The following is an 18,901-nucleotide window of genomic DNA, read 5'->3' as shown; positions in this document are numbered from 1 at the left end:
TGTGGAGGCTTACTAAGCCTAGAAAGATTTTTCTTTTCTTCAGAGTCTAAGATTCTGTGACCTTAAACTGAAGCTGACTAGGTGAATTAAGATTATATAAAGTGAAATCTTCTGCACGTCGAGGACAGCTGACAGTCTTATGGGTTCTGTAGGCATTTACCTACCTCCAAACTATCTTCTGAGTTGAGACTCTACCATTTCCCACTTATGGCTTACCTCTACAGAGCATACATTAATTCATTTATTTCCAGATAAGGGGCTTAATGATGAGAACAGATCAATGCTATTTGGTTTTGAATGTGTATAGATTAAGTAAACCTCCAATGATTACAAGTCTGTGTCCTTTATATAACTTCAGTGGATTTATATTTTGGTTATGGTGTACTAAATGTATCTATAGATTACATGTAGTGGTTATATCCATGTCACAGACAGCATTTATCGTAAGCCTTCAACTGTCTCATCTACTCCCCACTAATCCATTGCTATTGAGTTCAGGTTGTAACACTCCCCAAACCAAAAGAGGACAAAATCACCATGTTTTAAAAACATGTAAAGCCACCAAATGCAACTGAAATCTTGATCCAGATTTATTTCAACATAAGCTTACATTTTGGGTTTGTAAAATATTTAAATCTTTACACTTCTTTTAAAATAAAGGAAATTATTTCCATCATATTGTCCCCCCACCAACAAGCATATTGCAATTAATAATATAAGATGTGATGATACCCAATTTTAATTCCGTAAGTGGACGGAAGAAGATGGACAAGAAGAAGAAAGGATCATAAGCACAGTAAGATTATAGGCAATTCCACAGTAGTAACATTAATTTTGTCTGCTCTCTGTATGAGGTTCAGTGGCCAGTGAAGGCCCTGTCCTTTTTTCCAGTTAATAGGTCTTAACTGTTGCAAACACAAGTTCAAACATTTCAGAAAAATACCTGTAATATGTTCGGAATGAAAGATAAATCTTATACCATGGGCAAGCTCTGTATTTTACCTTCATTATCTTGAACAGTAAAGTTTGGGTTAACAGCACCTAAACTGAAGAAAAATTTTTGTCCTCCAAGTGGGTCATCTTTGTCTACTGCACTTATGGTCTGTATTAGCTGCAGACAAGGAAAAACAAAAACAAGCAGACATTGTGATACAGTTATCTGGGTACTTCAATGAACAGTACCAGCTTTAAAAAAATCCATATTTATAAAACTATGGTATGAATAATACTATATAATATGGTAACTGATCAAATGTAGCTTTCATCATATATGTTGCTGCTTTTCTGATGAAGTGCAAAAAATAAAGTAGTAAGTAACCTAGCTCATTGGTCGGGAGTTTGGATTCTAAATACTGCAAAGCAAAGTTTAAACCCAGTGTTTATAAAATCAAAACAACCACCTCCCCATTATATTTTGAACTGCTACCTACCTTTGCCCCTTACACATTTCTCTATACATATTTTTAGCAAGTATATACAATAGTAATTCAGATTAAATTAATACACTTAAAATATACACAAAGAACTGGCCACAATTTTTCACAAGAAAATGTTTCAATTTCAAAACAAAAATACTCATTATGGTTCAAACTGAAATTTGTATTTCATTTAAATGTTTGAAAACTGAAAATAACATGAACGTTTTAATCCTCTCCCTCCCCACCACACTGAATGTAAAAAAAAAAATCATTGTCTACTTTTTTCCCCCGACTCTAACTTTTCAACACTTCTTCAACTTTGGAAAAGTTAGACTGAACAAAAGCAAAAATGAAACACTGACTCTGCCATTGTAACTCTTCCAAATCTGAGGAACTTGCAAGACGAAGAGGGATTAAAAGAAAACCCCCTGAACTTTAATTTGATTACACTCAGTGGTAAAAAGGTAGAAGATGGGGGAAACAAAAATTGTTCAATGCCAAACACTGCAAATTGGAAACCACTTTGAAACTTCTAAATTTGTAATGAAATTCAGTTGTCCATTTCCCAGCACAGAAAATCATGTAAATTAAGAGTTTATGAGGGGAAAATTGTTTACCATGACACTCAAACATTCTATTCAAAATGCTAAAACACATACACCTCTATCACCCCTAGCTGGGATCTGAGATCCTGGGTAGATATCATAACTTCAGCTTCATCAGAGTACTTGGGTTGCAGACTTCCAAAGAAAGCCTGTTGTAGGCATTGCAGGAAGTAGTGGTGATTCCCTGCCATTCTTCTATTTAAGTATGCAGTGAACCAGTGTAGTTCATCATTGAAACTTACTGGCTGTTAGCTACTGCAAGTCCCATCTCTTAGATGTAAATCTGAGATTTTTGTTGCTTCATCCCAGGGTGACTTCCAGTCACACAGCCTCGGTTATTACTCTATGCTGATGATTACCAGAAATACCTCTCCACTGACTGACATCCTGCCTTCAATGTTCCATTGTCTACTCAAGTTTAACTTGGCAAAAATGGAAGTTTCTTCTAGAACCTTCCTACATATCCTCCCTGCTCCATTACTGCTGTCAACTATACAATCCGACTGGTTCCTCAAGGATGCAATCTACCCTATCATTTTTGACATCTCTCCCATGACATGCTAAATCCTGCTTGCTTTGTCTCTCTAGAATCTCCAAAATGCATCGGTTTATCTTCATTCCTACCATTAAAACTCTTGTCAAGATATATCATCATTTGCCTCAGCAATGGCAACCTCCTCTCTGTGGCCTTCCAAACACTCATCTAACTCCCCACTTCTCTCCTCCAGTCCTTCCACATTGCAGAGGCAAAACTCTTTCACAGTGCAAGCTTAGGCTTTTTCTCTCTCAATTGTATCCCTTTATCCTTCTCCAAACATCCCCTGCACCTCCACTTTCCTTCCTGGGTTACTCGGGAGCAGGCAGCACTCACTTGTGTGACCAGCTACCCAATGATGTTGACAGTAAAGGAGATCTTGAGTATATCAGTGGTGATGTTGGATTGGTAGGAATCCTCTATTCACCTCTCCAAGACAGTCCTTTTACTTATATTTTTACTTGGTGGCGCTTCAACCTAGCTGGAGCCTCCTGCTCACTGGTGTGCCTTGGAAGCCTTCAGGAATAAACCAGAGCTAATCTCTGCAAGGGGTCTAACTCAAAAGTACCAATTACAAACAAACAATATATTCTTAATTAGATTTAACACACCTTTATGTAACAATTTAGAAAAAAAAAACATGTTATAACAGACTGAGATTAATTAAAATGTCACAACTACTTTAAATCAGCAGGGGCCCACTTCAATAAATTAATTAATCTATGCAGTTTACAGTAGTAAATACAACTTAGCTAACTTACATTTACATTGACACCATCCTGGAGTGTGAACTCCTCTGAATTTCAGAGTTCTAGGCACTTCCTTGCATGGGCATGCTTGAAGATCTTGAAGCCAGGGTTAGCACTCTGTTGGTCCAGTAAATCAGTCCCTCCACAGCAACAAGGGGCACAGCAATTCTAACTTGGGATCATTCTAAGTGGCACAACTCCTTGAAACTTGGAGCTGTTATACCCAGAGGTCAGTAACCCTGGACCCTGGTTAGACAATAAGACCACTTTGTCTCTTCTCAGAGTCAAGGAAACCCCTTAAAGTCTCTTGGCTATCCCCTGTCCCCTAAAAGCACTTTCCCAAATGAAAAGGTGGTGGTGGTTCTCCCTTCAGTCAGTTCTGGTCACAGCCAGTCACTGGCTCCAGTGTAGCCCAGGCATAGCCACCCCTGGCTCCCTGTTTCATCAAAGCCCCAACAGTTTCTCAGCTGCAGCTTCTAGCATTCTAACAGGAGATTAGCAGAAGCTGCTGGCTTGGACAGAGGTCCACAAAAGAATCTCCTGTCCCCTGACCAGGGGACTAGTAACAGTCTCAGCTCCCCACAAAATAGAGCCCGCCACATTCTGCCTCTGCATCCGAGACAAGGCTCTCCTCCTCCCTGGAAGCCTCTCTCTTCCCCAAGGCTGGATTTCATCAGGCTCTTCCCTACCAGAACACCCCCAATTAAGTTCAGCTACATTTACATTACCAAAAGCCTGTAAGTATTTTATGGCAACCTCCAATATCACATTATTGTAAATCAATAAAACAGTTCACTTAACACTTCCACTCTTGTGTTTTAACCAAAGAGTAGTTTTAAGATTACCGGTAGTTAATTTGCAATTGGTGAAGTGATCCTTGAAAATATATACACATGTATGTATAATTAAGCAGTCTGTAAAGTGTTTAGGTGTTTTTGCATCTCTAGATGAAATGTGCTATTGTAAACATATGTATAATCACCATAGACACACTTTACAGTGTCATGCCACTAGTCGGGAAACTAGTGGCTGTATTCTTAAGGAATGAAGCACAAGAGATTTAATAAACCTCCTGGAGTACTTGAACAAGTCAAAAAGAAGTCCTCATATATTTAATTATACAGTTACATAAATGAATTGTTAAAGACAAATATGTCACAGCTTAGGCTAAAGGAAGAAAACATATTTCAAAAAAGTTTGTTTCTGACAACAGGCAAACTCAACAGGACAATGAAATTTGGCTTGAGATACTTCTACGTATATACACTATATGCTGGGACACTGGCATGAGGACCAATCATAATATTCCTGCTGATTTAGGATCTTGCATTCCGTTCATATTACACACACAGACACACACTTTCTCTGTATGTAAACTCTTTCATAGAGAATCCTAAAATGTTTTCCAAGCAATAGGGATCACTCACCCGCAGTGAGGCACAGCTATGTCTTAAGTGGAATACAGCAAGCATTCTGTGCCAACAATGCTGCTAAACAAAATTTAGGAGGGGAATTAAACCCGATAAAATATTAACAGGGATTTTAGGAGGGCAGCATCCTGAGCCAGGCTCAGTTTGCTGAGGACTAACACCTTGACTATATTAAAATGTGTCATGGGATCTTTAGTGACAAGCAGTCGGGCCCTTGGTTGCGCACTGATCTGAATGGCAGCACCTCCAGCAGAGCAGAGCCGTCTAACACCATGCTGTACGGAAGCGTGACACCTGCCTCACTAACTAGCACTTCTTGTGGCTCCCCCATCCAAGTATTGGTCAAGCCCGAGCTTCATTTGCTCATAAAATACATTATTAGATACGACAGGAATTCAGGAGTCCAGCTGATTACGTGGACTCTTGTACTAGTCTCTTTGGAAGTGAAGAACATTTGTACTGTTAATTCAATGTTGCTGGAGTTTTGGTGGGCTAAATCCTGCTCACTGTATCTGTAACAGTCATGAAAGTTAGTGTTGCCTCCGATATTAAGAAAGGTATCTGCAAAACATGCAATGTAAGTAAATAGGTAGTCACATTTTGAGACAATTTGAATATTAAAACTGATTTGCCAAATAGGCTGCAAATAAAAAAACTAAATTTGGTTCATTATTATTCTTGACCATGTGACTCGAGTATTCAAAATGTTTCACAAAATGTCTTTGCTTCTTAAAGTCCCCTGCCTAGATCACCTTGTTGTATTTTACAGAAAGCGCAATCACGTAAACAGCAGCAACGAGGTAAGACATGGTCAAATGAACTAATGTACCTATTAACACATTTTGTTAAGTAATAAAGGACACCTTGCGGGCAATAACAAATTAATTAACTCTGTTTCTCCACTGATGTATGCGGGTAAAATAGATGAGTAGGAAGCTCAGTTATATCTCTCATTGTCAGAAGAAAACTGGTTTTTGAAAAAAAAACAGAATGTTGGAAGTGCATTTTGTCCATTATCACGACGTGGTTGTTTTTTCCAGAACAAAATCTTAAACAGATTTTACTGAATGCTAGAGCATGTACATCAAGGGAGTTTAAGCTAATTAACACTGGACATGCCACCAACCATCAGCTAACCCACTCTACCTACTTTTTGCTTACTTCAAATATACTGAAGCAACATGTGGAAATTTCTTTCCACAGTTCTGAATATAAAACAAAATGTGTATACTGGGATTAGTAGATGAATTAAATTTTCCAGCAAACACCAAAAAATGTACTTTTAAAAGTAATGTGTTTAATACTCAGAAAATGAAACTCCTAATAAACCTCTCGTTTCTTTGGAATGGTTGAAAATATTTGTGCACACTACGTGAGAAAGTAATGATATTGGTGACAAAAAAGGGGAGAATACACTTAAATTTGCTGTGAAATGGATGCCATAGGGCTAATATATTATGCCATAATATGTATAACTCTTATGCACTATGGCTATTTAATTGTATATATTATATGTATACTGTTGGCTCCTACAAGCCAACATGATGCATGCTAGCCATTCTCCAAACATATATTACTGTCCTTGACCCCCCTCATCATGCACTGGTTGTTTCCTATGTTTTATTTTTGAAAGAAAAACCAGAAACTAAAATCATAAAGAAAAAAAGTTACGTGTACATTCCTTTGTTGTGATGTCACTAGCAATTATTATTGAGATAATTTCAATGTTCCACTCATTGCATTCTTTGCTTATTGATTTTCCAAGGAAAATACAAAACCAAGAAGAAGAAGAAAAAAAGATAGCTGTCTGGAAATGCCACCAGTGATTCCCCACACTCTTTTATCCTTCACCAGCCCCTTTTCATTGCCGGAGTGGTATATAGCAACTGCAATGGAGCCAAAGATTTTGTACACTCTGCATGGTTCTGATCACTCTTTCTCAACAGAGGGAGATAAACATAAGGAGATCAAGAGAGGGGTGAGTAAAATGGTTAGAGGAATGGGAAGATTTCCATGAGAAGAGCATGTGAAAAGATTGGGAGTGTTTAGTTTTGAGAGGAGATGAATAAGAGGAGACGTCATAAAGGTGTAAAAACATCATGAATGGTATAGACCCAGTACATAAGCTAGGCACTAGCTGATCAGTATTGTGGACAGTTTATTCCAAAATAGTTCACTGCAGGGTTCTTTAAATCTTCCTGGTACTGACCACTGTACTGGAGTAAATGGACCACTAATCTAAAATCTGATATGCAGATTCCTGTGTATCTGTGTTCTACTCAGGGTACAGAAATCCTAATACGTGATTTACATACCCATCACACACTCATAGCAAACAGTACATTAGTGTGGCATGAGATGCATCGCTATCTGGAAACAAAATAGAGTAAGGCTTGGAAAGCTGTAAAAAACACAATACTGAAAGAAGAAAGTCTAATCTAGTACAACTTAAAACGCATGGGAGATATAAATAGAAAGGAAGGTCACAGAAGGAACTAAAGTAAGAAATAATTGGAAGAGATGAGAGATTAATAAGAAAGATGTTTGAGTGAATGAATCACTGAGAAATAATGACAGAAAAAAGCAGATATCATGCTAGTAAGGAATCAAAGGCAATAAGAATGTCCTATAAATACATCCTGAAAAGAAGAATAATGGCAGAAAATAAAATTGCTACAACTTGAAAAGGTGAGGACTGTGAATTTTTAAATAAATCTATTTGAACTTAGCTTGTAATAAAAAGGCTAATGATAACAAGGACATCGGAGGATCTAATCAGGGAAACTGTTGGATATGATACTTGAAGATGGCAAGAGCAAAGGATAAACAAATAGACAGTAAAACAATATTTGATAAAACAAAAAAGATATACACGTATGGATCTGGATGAAATGCACTAAAGAGTTGAACAAACACTGGATCTTTTCTACTAATTCTTTATAATCTGCAATAAATTAAAGACAGTGAGAAGAGAGACCCAACAACTAAAAAAAAACCCAAAACATACTTTAAGAAATGTAGTGACGAAAAATCCATGAATTTGCCAGTTAGATGGATATGTTTTTTTCAGGTAAAATATTTGCACATATGATAAGGGAGTCAGTCTGTATACATTTGGTAAAGGAGAGTCTAATAACTGACAAGCAGTTTTGGTTTATTGAACACTGATCATGAAAACCAAATTTAAAAGCCTCCATCATAGTTAGTGATTCAACAGCTACTCAAGACTCTGTGCAGGTAAGGTCCTGGGGGTCCTAAACCTTGCTCCGAGGACCATACTGGAGGAAGCAGCCTGTCCCCTCTCAATGGGAAGAAAAAGTGGCAAGACAGCACTCAATATCTGGAACAGATTTGGCTGTACTTGCCCTAATCCAATGATTTCTCTGCTGAATGCAACCCTCTTTCACAGAGGGAAGAGGTGGTAGGGACCCTTTCCAGGCTGGGGGCAGGTGAAAGGTTATTTAGGCTGCTCCACCTCCAGGATGTCACAGGACAACTGTAATTCCACGCTTCCCTTGGCATGCACACCATCTAACTGGCTGTAGGTTTCTTTGTCTCTCTGATTATATGGTGGGGAGTAAAGGCTAGTTGGAGACTGGAGGATAAAGGGGAAGTTGGAGGAGTGGAGCAAGGATGATTCGGAAGAGTAAGAGGAGAAAAACGATCAAGACTCCTACTCAGCATCACCTCGTACTTATACATTATGTTTCTATGGTGTTTGTCTGTGCCTTTGTCTGTCTTGTGAACTTATAGTGTAATCTCTTTGGGGTTTTTCTGTAGGTTTGGAAAATGTCGAGCACATGTTAGATGCTATCACAATAGCTCACATATTAATATATTGAATTCTCTCAATAGCTCACATATTAATATATTGACATGCATCCAATGAAGTGGTATTCATCCACGAAAGTTCACGCTCCAATATATCTGCTAGTCTATAAGTTGCCACAGGACTCTTTGCCATTTTTACAGATCCAGACTAACACGGCTACCCCTCTGAAGCTTATTTAATATATTAGATATCAAGAAGCCAGTCAACATAATGTCACATATTAAACATATAAAGAAATAAAATACCTAACTACATAAAACACCATATTCTAGGATGGGATTGAACATTTTTTGATAAACAGTGGTTACTTATCAGTGGGGAAGACTATTCAGTGAGGTCTAAATTTCACTATACATCATTTGTAATTATGGTAACAAAAAAAAAAAAGGAGGAACTAATATACAAGAGGACAGAATTAAACTAGCAATGACCCAGAGAGATTAAGTTGTGTGCATCATAAACATAATCTGTACCAGTGAATTTACAGTTATAAAACCACTCAGAAAAATAAATAAAATGAGACAGCCATCTGGAAATGAAGGTGTCCAAGAAATTAACTATTTTCAGAGAAGTCTGCATTCCTCCTCCACACTCTCTTCAACAGTACTGTGATGTGTACATGCCATTCTGGTACCACTGATGCCACTTTTAAGGACATTTTTTTATTCTTGGATTAATGTGCTGTGGAACACACAACACAGTAATAGGGAAACTGGTGGGTTTCCAACATCCCTAATGGCTAGCTGCCTACTAGGAACTAGACAGTGGGCAGCAGAGTTGTTTTACTTTAATCAAGTATATTTTTCTGTATTATTTTGTATGGTTTCTATAAAAGCCAAACAAAATAATATGTTACCAGTTCAGATATTAACATCTTTTATGTTTTTGTTTGATTCACCCACAGAAAATGTTTGGGAGATAAACTGTCATTTGCATAAAAAAGTAAGTGTGACATTGATGTTTCTAAACACGATACATATGAATTCAAAGTACAACTGAGCTCCATAGTATTGACCTCTTTTTGAAAAAAAAATTGAAATTTGATTACCAATTATTATTTATAGCATGTTGCTTTCTTCTTGGAAGCTAACACTGAAATCAATTAAGAACACATCTTTAAGACCTATATGCTTAGGTATCTAAAGCAACAAAACAAAAACAGATCCACTGATGCAAAAGCTTAAGAGTAAAATGAACAGATCTCTTGTAGAAAGCCATTTCTGTAAAAGTAAAGAAAAGTAATTTGGTAATTTACATGCTGGAGCAATTGTAAAGTATTATTGTGTAGGTTTAAAGACTGATTTACTGACAGCCATTCTTTGTCTTCATTTTGTTTCATAAACTGTACTAGAAGCACTCTCTCTCAAACAGCATGCTCTCTCTAGCATTTCTAAAGAATGACCTAAAACTGAGTGCCATAGCAAAACCAAATAGCTTAAAGTATTTACAGAATGCATACCTGTCCAGCTCTTGCATTTTCACATACAAAAGTATCATAGAATATGGCAAACTGCGGGGCATTGTCATTAACATCCAAAATTCGAACATAAACAGAAACACGAGTGGTATCTTTGGGATTGTCTGCCAAAAGAAAAGAAGTGAAAACAGAAACAAGTGATCTCTTGCTCTCATTTAAAAAAAAAAAAAGTTTGTTTTCTTTAAAATTCTTCCAGAACTCAGCATTCAAGGCCAGATCCTCAGAAGGTGTAATTTGGCATAGCTCCCTGGACTCAAACTAGGTGAGGATCAGGCCACATCAGTGTTCAGAACAGATTTTGCTTAGTGCCAGAAACACATTCATTCACTGGTATCTAGTGGGCAATTAGGCTGTTTTCATGAAGATAAACACTACTTCTGTTAATGAAATAAGCAAATATAATGTATACAAAGAAACTCTATTAGCATAACCCAATGACAATTGTTGTTTTCGTTGGGCTCAGGAGTATTGTTCTGCCAGAAATTTGTTTTTTAAAATCAAAACACAATGGATGTTATCAAATTTGTTTTACACTGAGGAGCGGTCACTGGTTGGCGACAAACATACTCTGAAAGGATATTCTCAGGGTCTGATTTTCCTTTCACTTCTCCTTTTATAAATCAGTAGACACTTCAGTAAAGAAAAAAATATTCCACCAGTATAAAACTGGTGTAAGTCAGAACAGAATCACATACTTAAATTACTGTAAGAAAAAATATAAATCTATAAATAGGGGTTTTTCTTTAAATCAATCCAATAATCCCACTGACTTCTGTGGGAGTAGGATTGGGTGAAAATTTGCAGCACTAAACTGAATAGGGTTTTGGTTGTTTTTAATTTTTGAGGTCCTTACTCTTTAGTGAAAGGCAAGTCATGCATACATCATTCATTTCTGAGAACTCCTCTACCAAACTATATTAAACATTTATATGTTTTTGCTTTGTTTCTGGAATAGGGTAGGAAACAATGAAGATGGATCATGAATTATTGTATTGACTGGGTGTATGACATGCTGTGGTGTCTTGGGAGCAATCTGTGAAGAATTCAGTTTATGGTTCCACTGCATCACAGTATCAGTGTTTGTAGGAAATACATGCTATGTCTACTTGACATACTAAATTTCTTTAAAACAGAACAAAAATCTGAACGTCATGAAAGCAATGTCCTAAATATTCCAATGTTGCCTTTTCTCTTCGAAGAAGCTCAGTAATACATTATAAAGGGATGGTGACTGTAGAGTCTGGCAGGTATGAATTTCAAGCAATTATTATGTAGATTGATTGCCCTTAAAGAACCTGAACTTTTCAAAAAAAATTAACATATTTCTTTAGAGAGACCTAATTCCTACAACTAAGTTGAGAAGTTAAATTCTCTCAAAATATCCTCACAAAGAAATGAGATTACTATCTCAGTTTAAGCACAGAAGGGCCTTGAATTCCCACAGTATGAAAATACTATGAAAGAACACATTTATCACAGTGGCCAGCAGCCTGAAGAATGGTGGCACCAGCCATGTTTATCATCAGAAACTATTGCTTTTACCAGTGATATAGCGCTTATGCTAAAACAGATAATTTCATAATGAACGCTCCTCATGAGTTCCCTTGAAGAATCTCAGATTTTTTTTTGTCACTTAGAATCTTTTGTGCCAGTGGGACTGGAATTAGATGCAATGATGTAGTAATCTTAATGGTACATTGGGTTTATTCTATTTACTTGTAATGTCAAAATGGCTTCTTGTAAATGTCTGAGATGAATGAAAAGATGTATAAAGAACCAGACTTAACGCTATTTATTTTTAAGAAATTTATTCTGCGCACCAGAAAGATTTAAATAACTTTATAAATGAAGGAAAACTAAAAAGATTTGGCTTACTGATCTCGGATGCTATAACACTAAGATTGTGCCACTGTGATATCTCGCGGTCAAGTGGTTTGGAAGTGTAGATGGATCCATTTCCAGAGTGTATATTAAATATTCTGTCAAGGTCAGTATGACGATCCAAAGAAAATCTAAACATGATAAACGAAGACAAAAATTATTATGTAAGTGATTGAAAATTAAAAGAAGCAACTCTACCTTACAGTACATCTGTATAACGTTCAAATTCTATATACATTCCATCAAAATGATAGATGAGATAATTTAGATGAGATAAATGCTTAGTTTCTGCAAGTTTAAACTTTTTAAAATGCTGTGCAGTTCATCTGTTAGTTATGTTGATGACTGTCCCTGAAACTAAAAAAAAAACCAAAACTTAAAATAATTCTTAAAATATTAACCTAGTACACAGAAAAATACAAATCCTAAGAATGATCTCAATATAGATGTATCCATTATATTTCCTCTTGCAATTTATCCTGTAACTTTCATAGGCTTCTATGAATATTTTCTTTGTAACTAAATGATATTGTATTAAAATATGAATTATTATAGGGAGTGGAGAGAGAACATTGTTTAAATCAGTAATTAAACACTTTTTTTCCTGAGAGGAAAATTCTCTTTCAGTTTGAAAAAAAACACATCAGACTGCCAACTCATTTCTGAGCTTTTTGAAATGACAGTTTAAAGCTTTCAGTTCCTAGTTTAATGTAAATTTATTTAAAAGAAAAATAAATTATTTAATAATAAATAATAATAATAATTTAAAAAAATCAAAAATGTTAAAAGTATGTTAACTGGCAGGATTTTCAGTTTTAATGAAGCTACTGATATTAAGGAACCTTTGTACCGTACTGCAAAGCCTTTGCCTTGCAAATACTCATATGGACAAACCTTCAACTGACTTGTCGAGAAAGTCATTCTGTCACATGGTGGCAAACTGAAATCAATAATCATATTGCTCTCTGATTCTTCCCATTTAGGACCCAAATCTACATTTCTCATGCGTCCAAAATTGCCCCTGAAATCAGTGGCAGGTTGTGGGTAAATGAAGGATTGGGGCCTTTCAGTTGGTGTATCATGGGATTTCCAAAAGCACTGAAGGTTTGCCTAACTCTGCACTTACTGGAAGCATAGATAGGCCAACACTAGGTAACCCTGTCCAGTACCTCTGACAGTATGCGGGTATGATCTTGTCTGGAGAATGATCCAAGAGTTTGCGTGCTTTTGTGAATGTATGTGAATGCTCTAGAACCTTCACAAAAACCTGTCTTTGTATTTCCAGTACTTACTCATTTCACCCAGGCTGGAAATAGTGTACCATGGGAATAGCCTCTCATAGTATTTTGATGCTCCCAGTCCCAATTAAACCATTGAAAGCACACAAACGATTTGCTTCAAAGTTGGGGTAAAAGGTTTGTGTTAGTCTGAACCAGGTGGCCAAATTACAAGTTACAATTAAGGAAAATTCCCTAGTGCCTGGCAAGTTTGGGGGAACTTATATTTCATCAAGATGTTTATATTGCATAGCAATTAAACTTTAGCCATCAAATGCATTTTTTTTTTAATCTGGACATAAGTCAAAGTTCCATAGTACAGGTTTTCAACAGGCAAGTGATGCAGCTATTTGAGTTACTTCTCACATCACAGTTCCACAACTCAACACAACCCAGATAAATAAGATTCAATCCTATTATCTTTATAAGCCCAAAATATTTGGTTATGTATGTGTTATGCAACCATACACCTTCTACATCATCCCGGTGTTCTCAAAAGCCTGCAGATGCTACTGTTGATCTTCTAAATCCCAGACAATAGCCCAATTGTTACTCAAGTCTGTTAAAAAAAGAATAGTGCCACAGAAAGCAGCAAACCACACATTCTGTATTTATTCTGTAGTTATAGCCTATTTTCACTTTAAAAATCATATTTCTATGAGAGGGAAGACCTGAGCTACAGAATTCAGATACAGCACTGGGTTTTGAATCCTATCTAAAATTTGGGTATTTGGATCTTGGCTTTGGTTTGGACTACTTGGGTATGCCTACACAGGCTGCACCAGCTAGCCTCCCAGCTCAGATCGACAAACACAGGCTCCCAGGGCATGTACTACTGTGATAAACATTGCTGTGTAGACATTGTGGCTCACACTGGAGCTCAGGCTCAGAAACCTAGGGAGAGAGTTGGGCTTTAGAGCCTAAGCTCCAGCCCAAGTTGTAATTTCTAAGTGCTATCTAGACAGCTAGTTTTAGCATAGTAACACAAGCCCACAAGCTCCTCATTCTGGGCTAGGATGCTTGCTGCCCCAGGCTCCATAGACATACCCTTTTAGAGGTAAGAATCACATGTAAAATGCAGATCTGGACCTGGATTCAGATTCCACCAAGCTTTGGAAGAGGGTAGTTCATACCTGGGAGGTTTAGTTTAGGCTCATCTCCATTATTTAAAAGAAAAAAGAAAAGAAAAGAAAAGAAAAGAAAAGAAAAGAAAAGAAAAGAAAAGAAAAGAAAAGAAAAGAAAAAGAGAAACAGGCAACTTCATAAGCTGCCCAAATTTTTCTTTTTTAAATAGAAAGTTTCATAAAAGATTTATTCAGGCTAACCTGATTACAAAAGGACACAACCTGTCTAAATAAAGAAGGCAAAATCTTAGCTGTCCATTTTCTCCTGTAATACCTGATATTCTATAACTGTCTGGTGATGGTTTGGTAGTAACTAAAATGTTATAATCCTCATTTTGAAGAGCTGGATTCTTGGAATAGAAATGTAAGGCTGTTATTTAAATTAATAGAGTCAGCATATGTACACTGGAGGGCTGAATCTGATCCCTACTACGGAATTTGTTTGTTAGGTTTTTTTTCCAGCAGAAAACAGCAATAACAAGAAAGGTAAAGAATCATACACATTTATATTACTACCACATATATGGAAAGCCCTGCCTTGTTCTGTTTCCTTCAGTGAGGAGCATGGATTTTCCACTGAATGCCTCCGATGAAGTGAGCTGTAGCTCACGAAAGCTTATGCTCAAATAAATTGGTTAGTCTCTAAGGTGCCACAAGTACTTCTTTTCTTTTTGTGAATACAGACTAACACGGCTGCTACTCTGAAACTTAAATCAAGACTCATTGATTCTTTTCACTTTTTTTCCCCGTTAAAGCTGTTTACACCTCTGCCCTTAATTTCATTAGTTCACCTGTCTTGCCTGTTCTGAATTACCTTCTGTCATTCAGTGGAAGAAACACTAACATGACCAAGAGTGATGGTGTGACAGCATCGTCAGGCTATTATGCTATATCAATAATAGAGCATGATGGGGGGGAAATAGCTTATTCACTTGAAGCAGTTCCACTCATCAAGCTGTGCCAGAGACAAGTGAAACCAACAACTTTGTTCCTTTTAAGATCACAGCTTCAAAAACCTGACTACTTAGATTCCCAGTTGTCACATCAAGTTAGAATGGATAAAGGAACAATATTCAAATGCATTATCAATACTGGATGCTTTAAAGGTTCAAATTTTCCATCTGTTATCTTACTCTTCCAGCCAGAGTAGTCATCATAAGTGAGGCTACAATTCAGTTTCCTTTACAAACCCAGTTTTACCATGCTTCAAAGTCTAAAAACAAAGGAATATTGTCCTCATAGATGGTAAATGATGCTTTGTGTCTACCATATTTGAAGAAAATCAGACAAGACAAACACTTATTTTGACACCTTTGTCAAATGTGACCAAAGTCCAAATAGTCTTCTAAAGCTTAGTGCTTAGAGATTGGTTTGAGTTTCCTGCATGGACTCCAGGTAGACTTCCTGATTTTTTTTTCATCCAGTATGTAGGAGTATGTTATAATTTCTTGTTTGAAGTGTTTCATTCTGGAATATGGAAGTGCAGGAGATATTTCTTCAGTTTTTTGAGGTCTGCAGAGCTGTTCAGCATATTTGGAGTAGTATGTAGTGGTCAGAGAAACACTACATATACCACAATCTCTCTACCACCGAGAGGATAGCTATGCAGTCCCTGAAATCCAACCACTATAGTGCACAATCCTAGTCCTTAATTCTGATGGCTACATCAATGAGGCCAACAGAAAGCTCTTGACACCACCTGCTATAAGGAACTCAAAGACCACCCCATACCAGTTCACACAGGAATGTAAAGATACCATCAAATCCTTCCTCAAGCAGTCCAAGAAAAACCTCTACAGCCTCATCCCACATAAGCCTTTCCTTCTGAACAGGGACCTTCTACATGCATTCCAAGATACACAAACAAAGGTACCCAGATGGACCCATCATAATCTGGCCACAGTACTCTCACTGAAGGAATATCAGGACTCTCCGAAATCATCCTCAAAGCACTCACCACACAAAGGGCCAACTTCTGCCAAGACATTACTGACTTTCTCCAGAAACTCTCCATTATTAACAACCTCCCACAGAATGCCATCCTTGTCCCCGTGGATGTCACCTCATTATACACCAACATTCCTCACCATGATGGCATTGGTGCCTGCCTCAAATTCCTACAAGACAATGTACAATACTCAGACATCACACACACCAAATTCCTGTTTAACAACTAACACTTTGTTCAAACCATGGAAACAGCCATAGGTACTAGGCTGGCTCTCCAATACGCCAACCTTTTTATGGGCCACCTTGAAGAAGAATTTGTGAAAAAATGCATCACAACATCGACAAAAAGAAATGTATCTCCAGTATATTTTGGGGGTATCATTAAACAATCACAACCCACACACAATGGGGACCACATCCTGAAGTAAATTATTCCCAAACCCCCTCCTTGTCTTCAGTCACCACCTGTGGTGAACACTTTTCATACAAGATCATGACATGTCTGACCTCTCAATTCATCCTCAAAGGAAACCTGCATAATATATTTGAAAGACTATCCTGGGAATGTACATTCCTAACTCTGTTAGACATTAAAAAATACGGACTTAACAGAGACACTGGTTTTATGGTTCATTACAAGAGTTTGTAACACACCCCACAACCTGCTAACCCTTACCTGTCCACTTCATTTTAAGTGGTCTCCTACAACATATGTGAACCCCATAGGTGTATCAACCTGTCCTAACTTGTAATTAGCTCAGACAGCCTAGTTACCTTCTCCAGACCTGAGAAACAGCTCTGCGAAGCTTGAAAGCTTGTCTCTTCCACCAACAAAAGTTGCTCCAATAAAATATATTTAAAAGATATTACTTCATTGTCCTTGTCTCTCTTCTACAGTTTATACTTTTGGGAAGGGGAGGGAGAACCAAGCAAAAAGGAGAGTGGTAAAACTTAGTGGACTCAGCTCAATGAGATTAATTGCACAAAATAGAGGAGTACTTGGAAAGTCTATTTTTTGAAATCATTAACAGTTTAAACTGTAACACTGGGATGGGTTGTCTGGATTTGCACAGCTAATTTTAACTAGCCAGCAGCTTCACAGATAAGGCTAGGAAGCAGGAGGCAGGAACCAAGGACTGAGGTTGTTCATTCCTTGTTGCTCCTGCATGGACCCTGGACAGAAGAAAGGAAGACCTGTTCCTATGGACCTTCGGAGGATTATAGAAGAAAGGAGAATAGCTTAGAGTGGTATTTCATCCTACCATTGGGTCAATGTCCTACCATGTCTGAGGTTGACACGAGGAAATATTAGGACGTTCAACAGCCCGCACACTCCCATGGAGCATAGGCTTATCAGGGGGCTCCCAAACCCCACAGGTTTAGTCACAGGAGGGCCTGACAAGCTTACCTAGGCTCATCTATGGCTTGAGAAATTCCAAGGGCTTGGAAGTGGTGGTGGAGGATTGGGGTGTTGCCAGCAAGCCTCCTGGAGATGTATTGGTGGGCAATAATGAGGCCTCTAAGGCTCACAGTGGCTGGAAATACGAGGCAAAGGTAGATCAACTTGCATAGGCTCACAGCAAGGGAAGTTCTTCAGTTTTGAGCCTCGAAAGGGCTGATGAACTCCCTAAGGGGTTACCGGGGAGATTATGCATATACCCAGGTAAATATCAGCTCCTGTGTATCTCCTACTGTCTGCAGGGGAGGGGCTCTCCCCTGTGGACATTATTAGTTGTACAGAAGAAGGGTTCTTCTCCTTCAGACTACAGAAATTCCTCCCTGCTCTCCTCTCCCCAAGTCTCAGGGTGGAAAAGCTACCTCAACGTTCATCAATCACAATTTGAAAGGGAAACCATTTTCTCCACACAATTGCTTGCTTGTTTTTGTATTTTGATTTTTAAATCATGAGGTATATAGAGAGACTGTGACATTACCTGATAGGGCTTGAAGCAGAATCAGGATCCCGTGCCATTACAGTTCCTATGATTGTCCCCACCTCGATATCTTCATGCACCTCAAAAAGGTAAGAGGATCTGCTGAAGACAGGAGGTTCATCCACATCTTCCACAGAGATTTTTACAATTGAAGTATCTTTAAAAGGCCCAAGATAATAAAATCGTGGATCCACATGGGTATTCTCAGCCTCTACTTTCAGAGTATAAAGACTTCTGGTTTCATAGTCCAGTGGCTATGGGGGAGGAAAAAAGGAGATAAACTTTATTAAATTACACTGTATGTGTTGGATACATAGGGGAAGTAAAGACATAATGGGCCAAATCATCAGCTGATGTAAAATGGTGTAACTCCACTGTGATTAATAGGCGCTAATGGCACTCAGAACCTCACAGGAAAATCCAGAGAGTCGTTTTCCACAGCTGAACAGAATAGGGATCCAGTTCCTTGAGTAACCAAAACGTCCAGTGACGTCAGTGTGAATCACCACTTATTATTATTTGTATTACAGTATCACCTGCAGCTAGGTAGAACGGCTTAGTGTAAATCTGAGAAAATTCCAAAAGTGAAACGTTGTGTTAATTGCTATTTTCTAAACAGATTTTTGTGTGCAAACTTTTGCCTGCAAACTTAGCAACTGTTTGATGAATTTTGCTGATGTTTCACAAAT

At 37.7% G+C, this 18,901-nt stretch overlaps 1 protein-coding gene across 8 annotated transcripts in view; it reads right to left on the bottom strand.

Moving 5' to 3' along the window:
- CDH10 (cadherin 10) overlaps positions 1–18,901 on the bottom strand; it is a 159,790-nt gene that overhangs the window by 12,889 nt on the left and 128,000 nt on the right. For all 8 annotated transcript variants that reach the window (XM_084621601.1, XM_084621602.1, XM_084621597.1 and 5 more), the window contains 4 exons: positions 18,213–18,466; positions 11,922–12,058; positions 10,029–10,150; positions 1,003–1,111 (listed from right to left, as the gene is read on the bottom strand). In XM_084621601.1, coding sequence (XP_084477727.1) covers positions 1,003–1,111; positions 10,029–10,150; positions 11,922–12,058; positions 18,213–18,466 — 622 coding nt within the window. The remainder of the gene's footprint in view (positions 1–1,002; positions 1,112–10,028; positions 10,151–11,921; positions 12,059–18,212; positions 18,467–18,901) is intronic.

The sequence above is a fragment of the Lepidochelys olivacea genome (genome assembly GCF_965140295.1).
Source record: "Lepidochelys olivacea isolate rLepOli2 genome assembly, chromosome: 2".
NCBI classification, from domain to species: domain Eukaryota; kingdom Metazoa; phylum Chordata; order Testudines; family Cheloniidae; genus Lepidochelys; species Lepidochelys olivacea.
The sequence above is the reverse complement of the archived record's forward strand: the minus strand, read 5'-3'. Positions and strand labels throughout refer to the sequence as shown.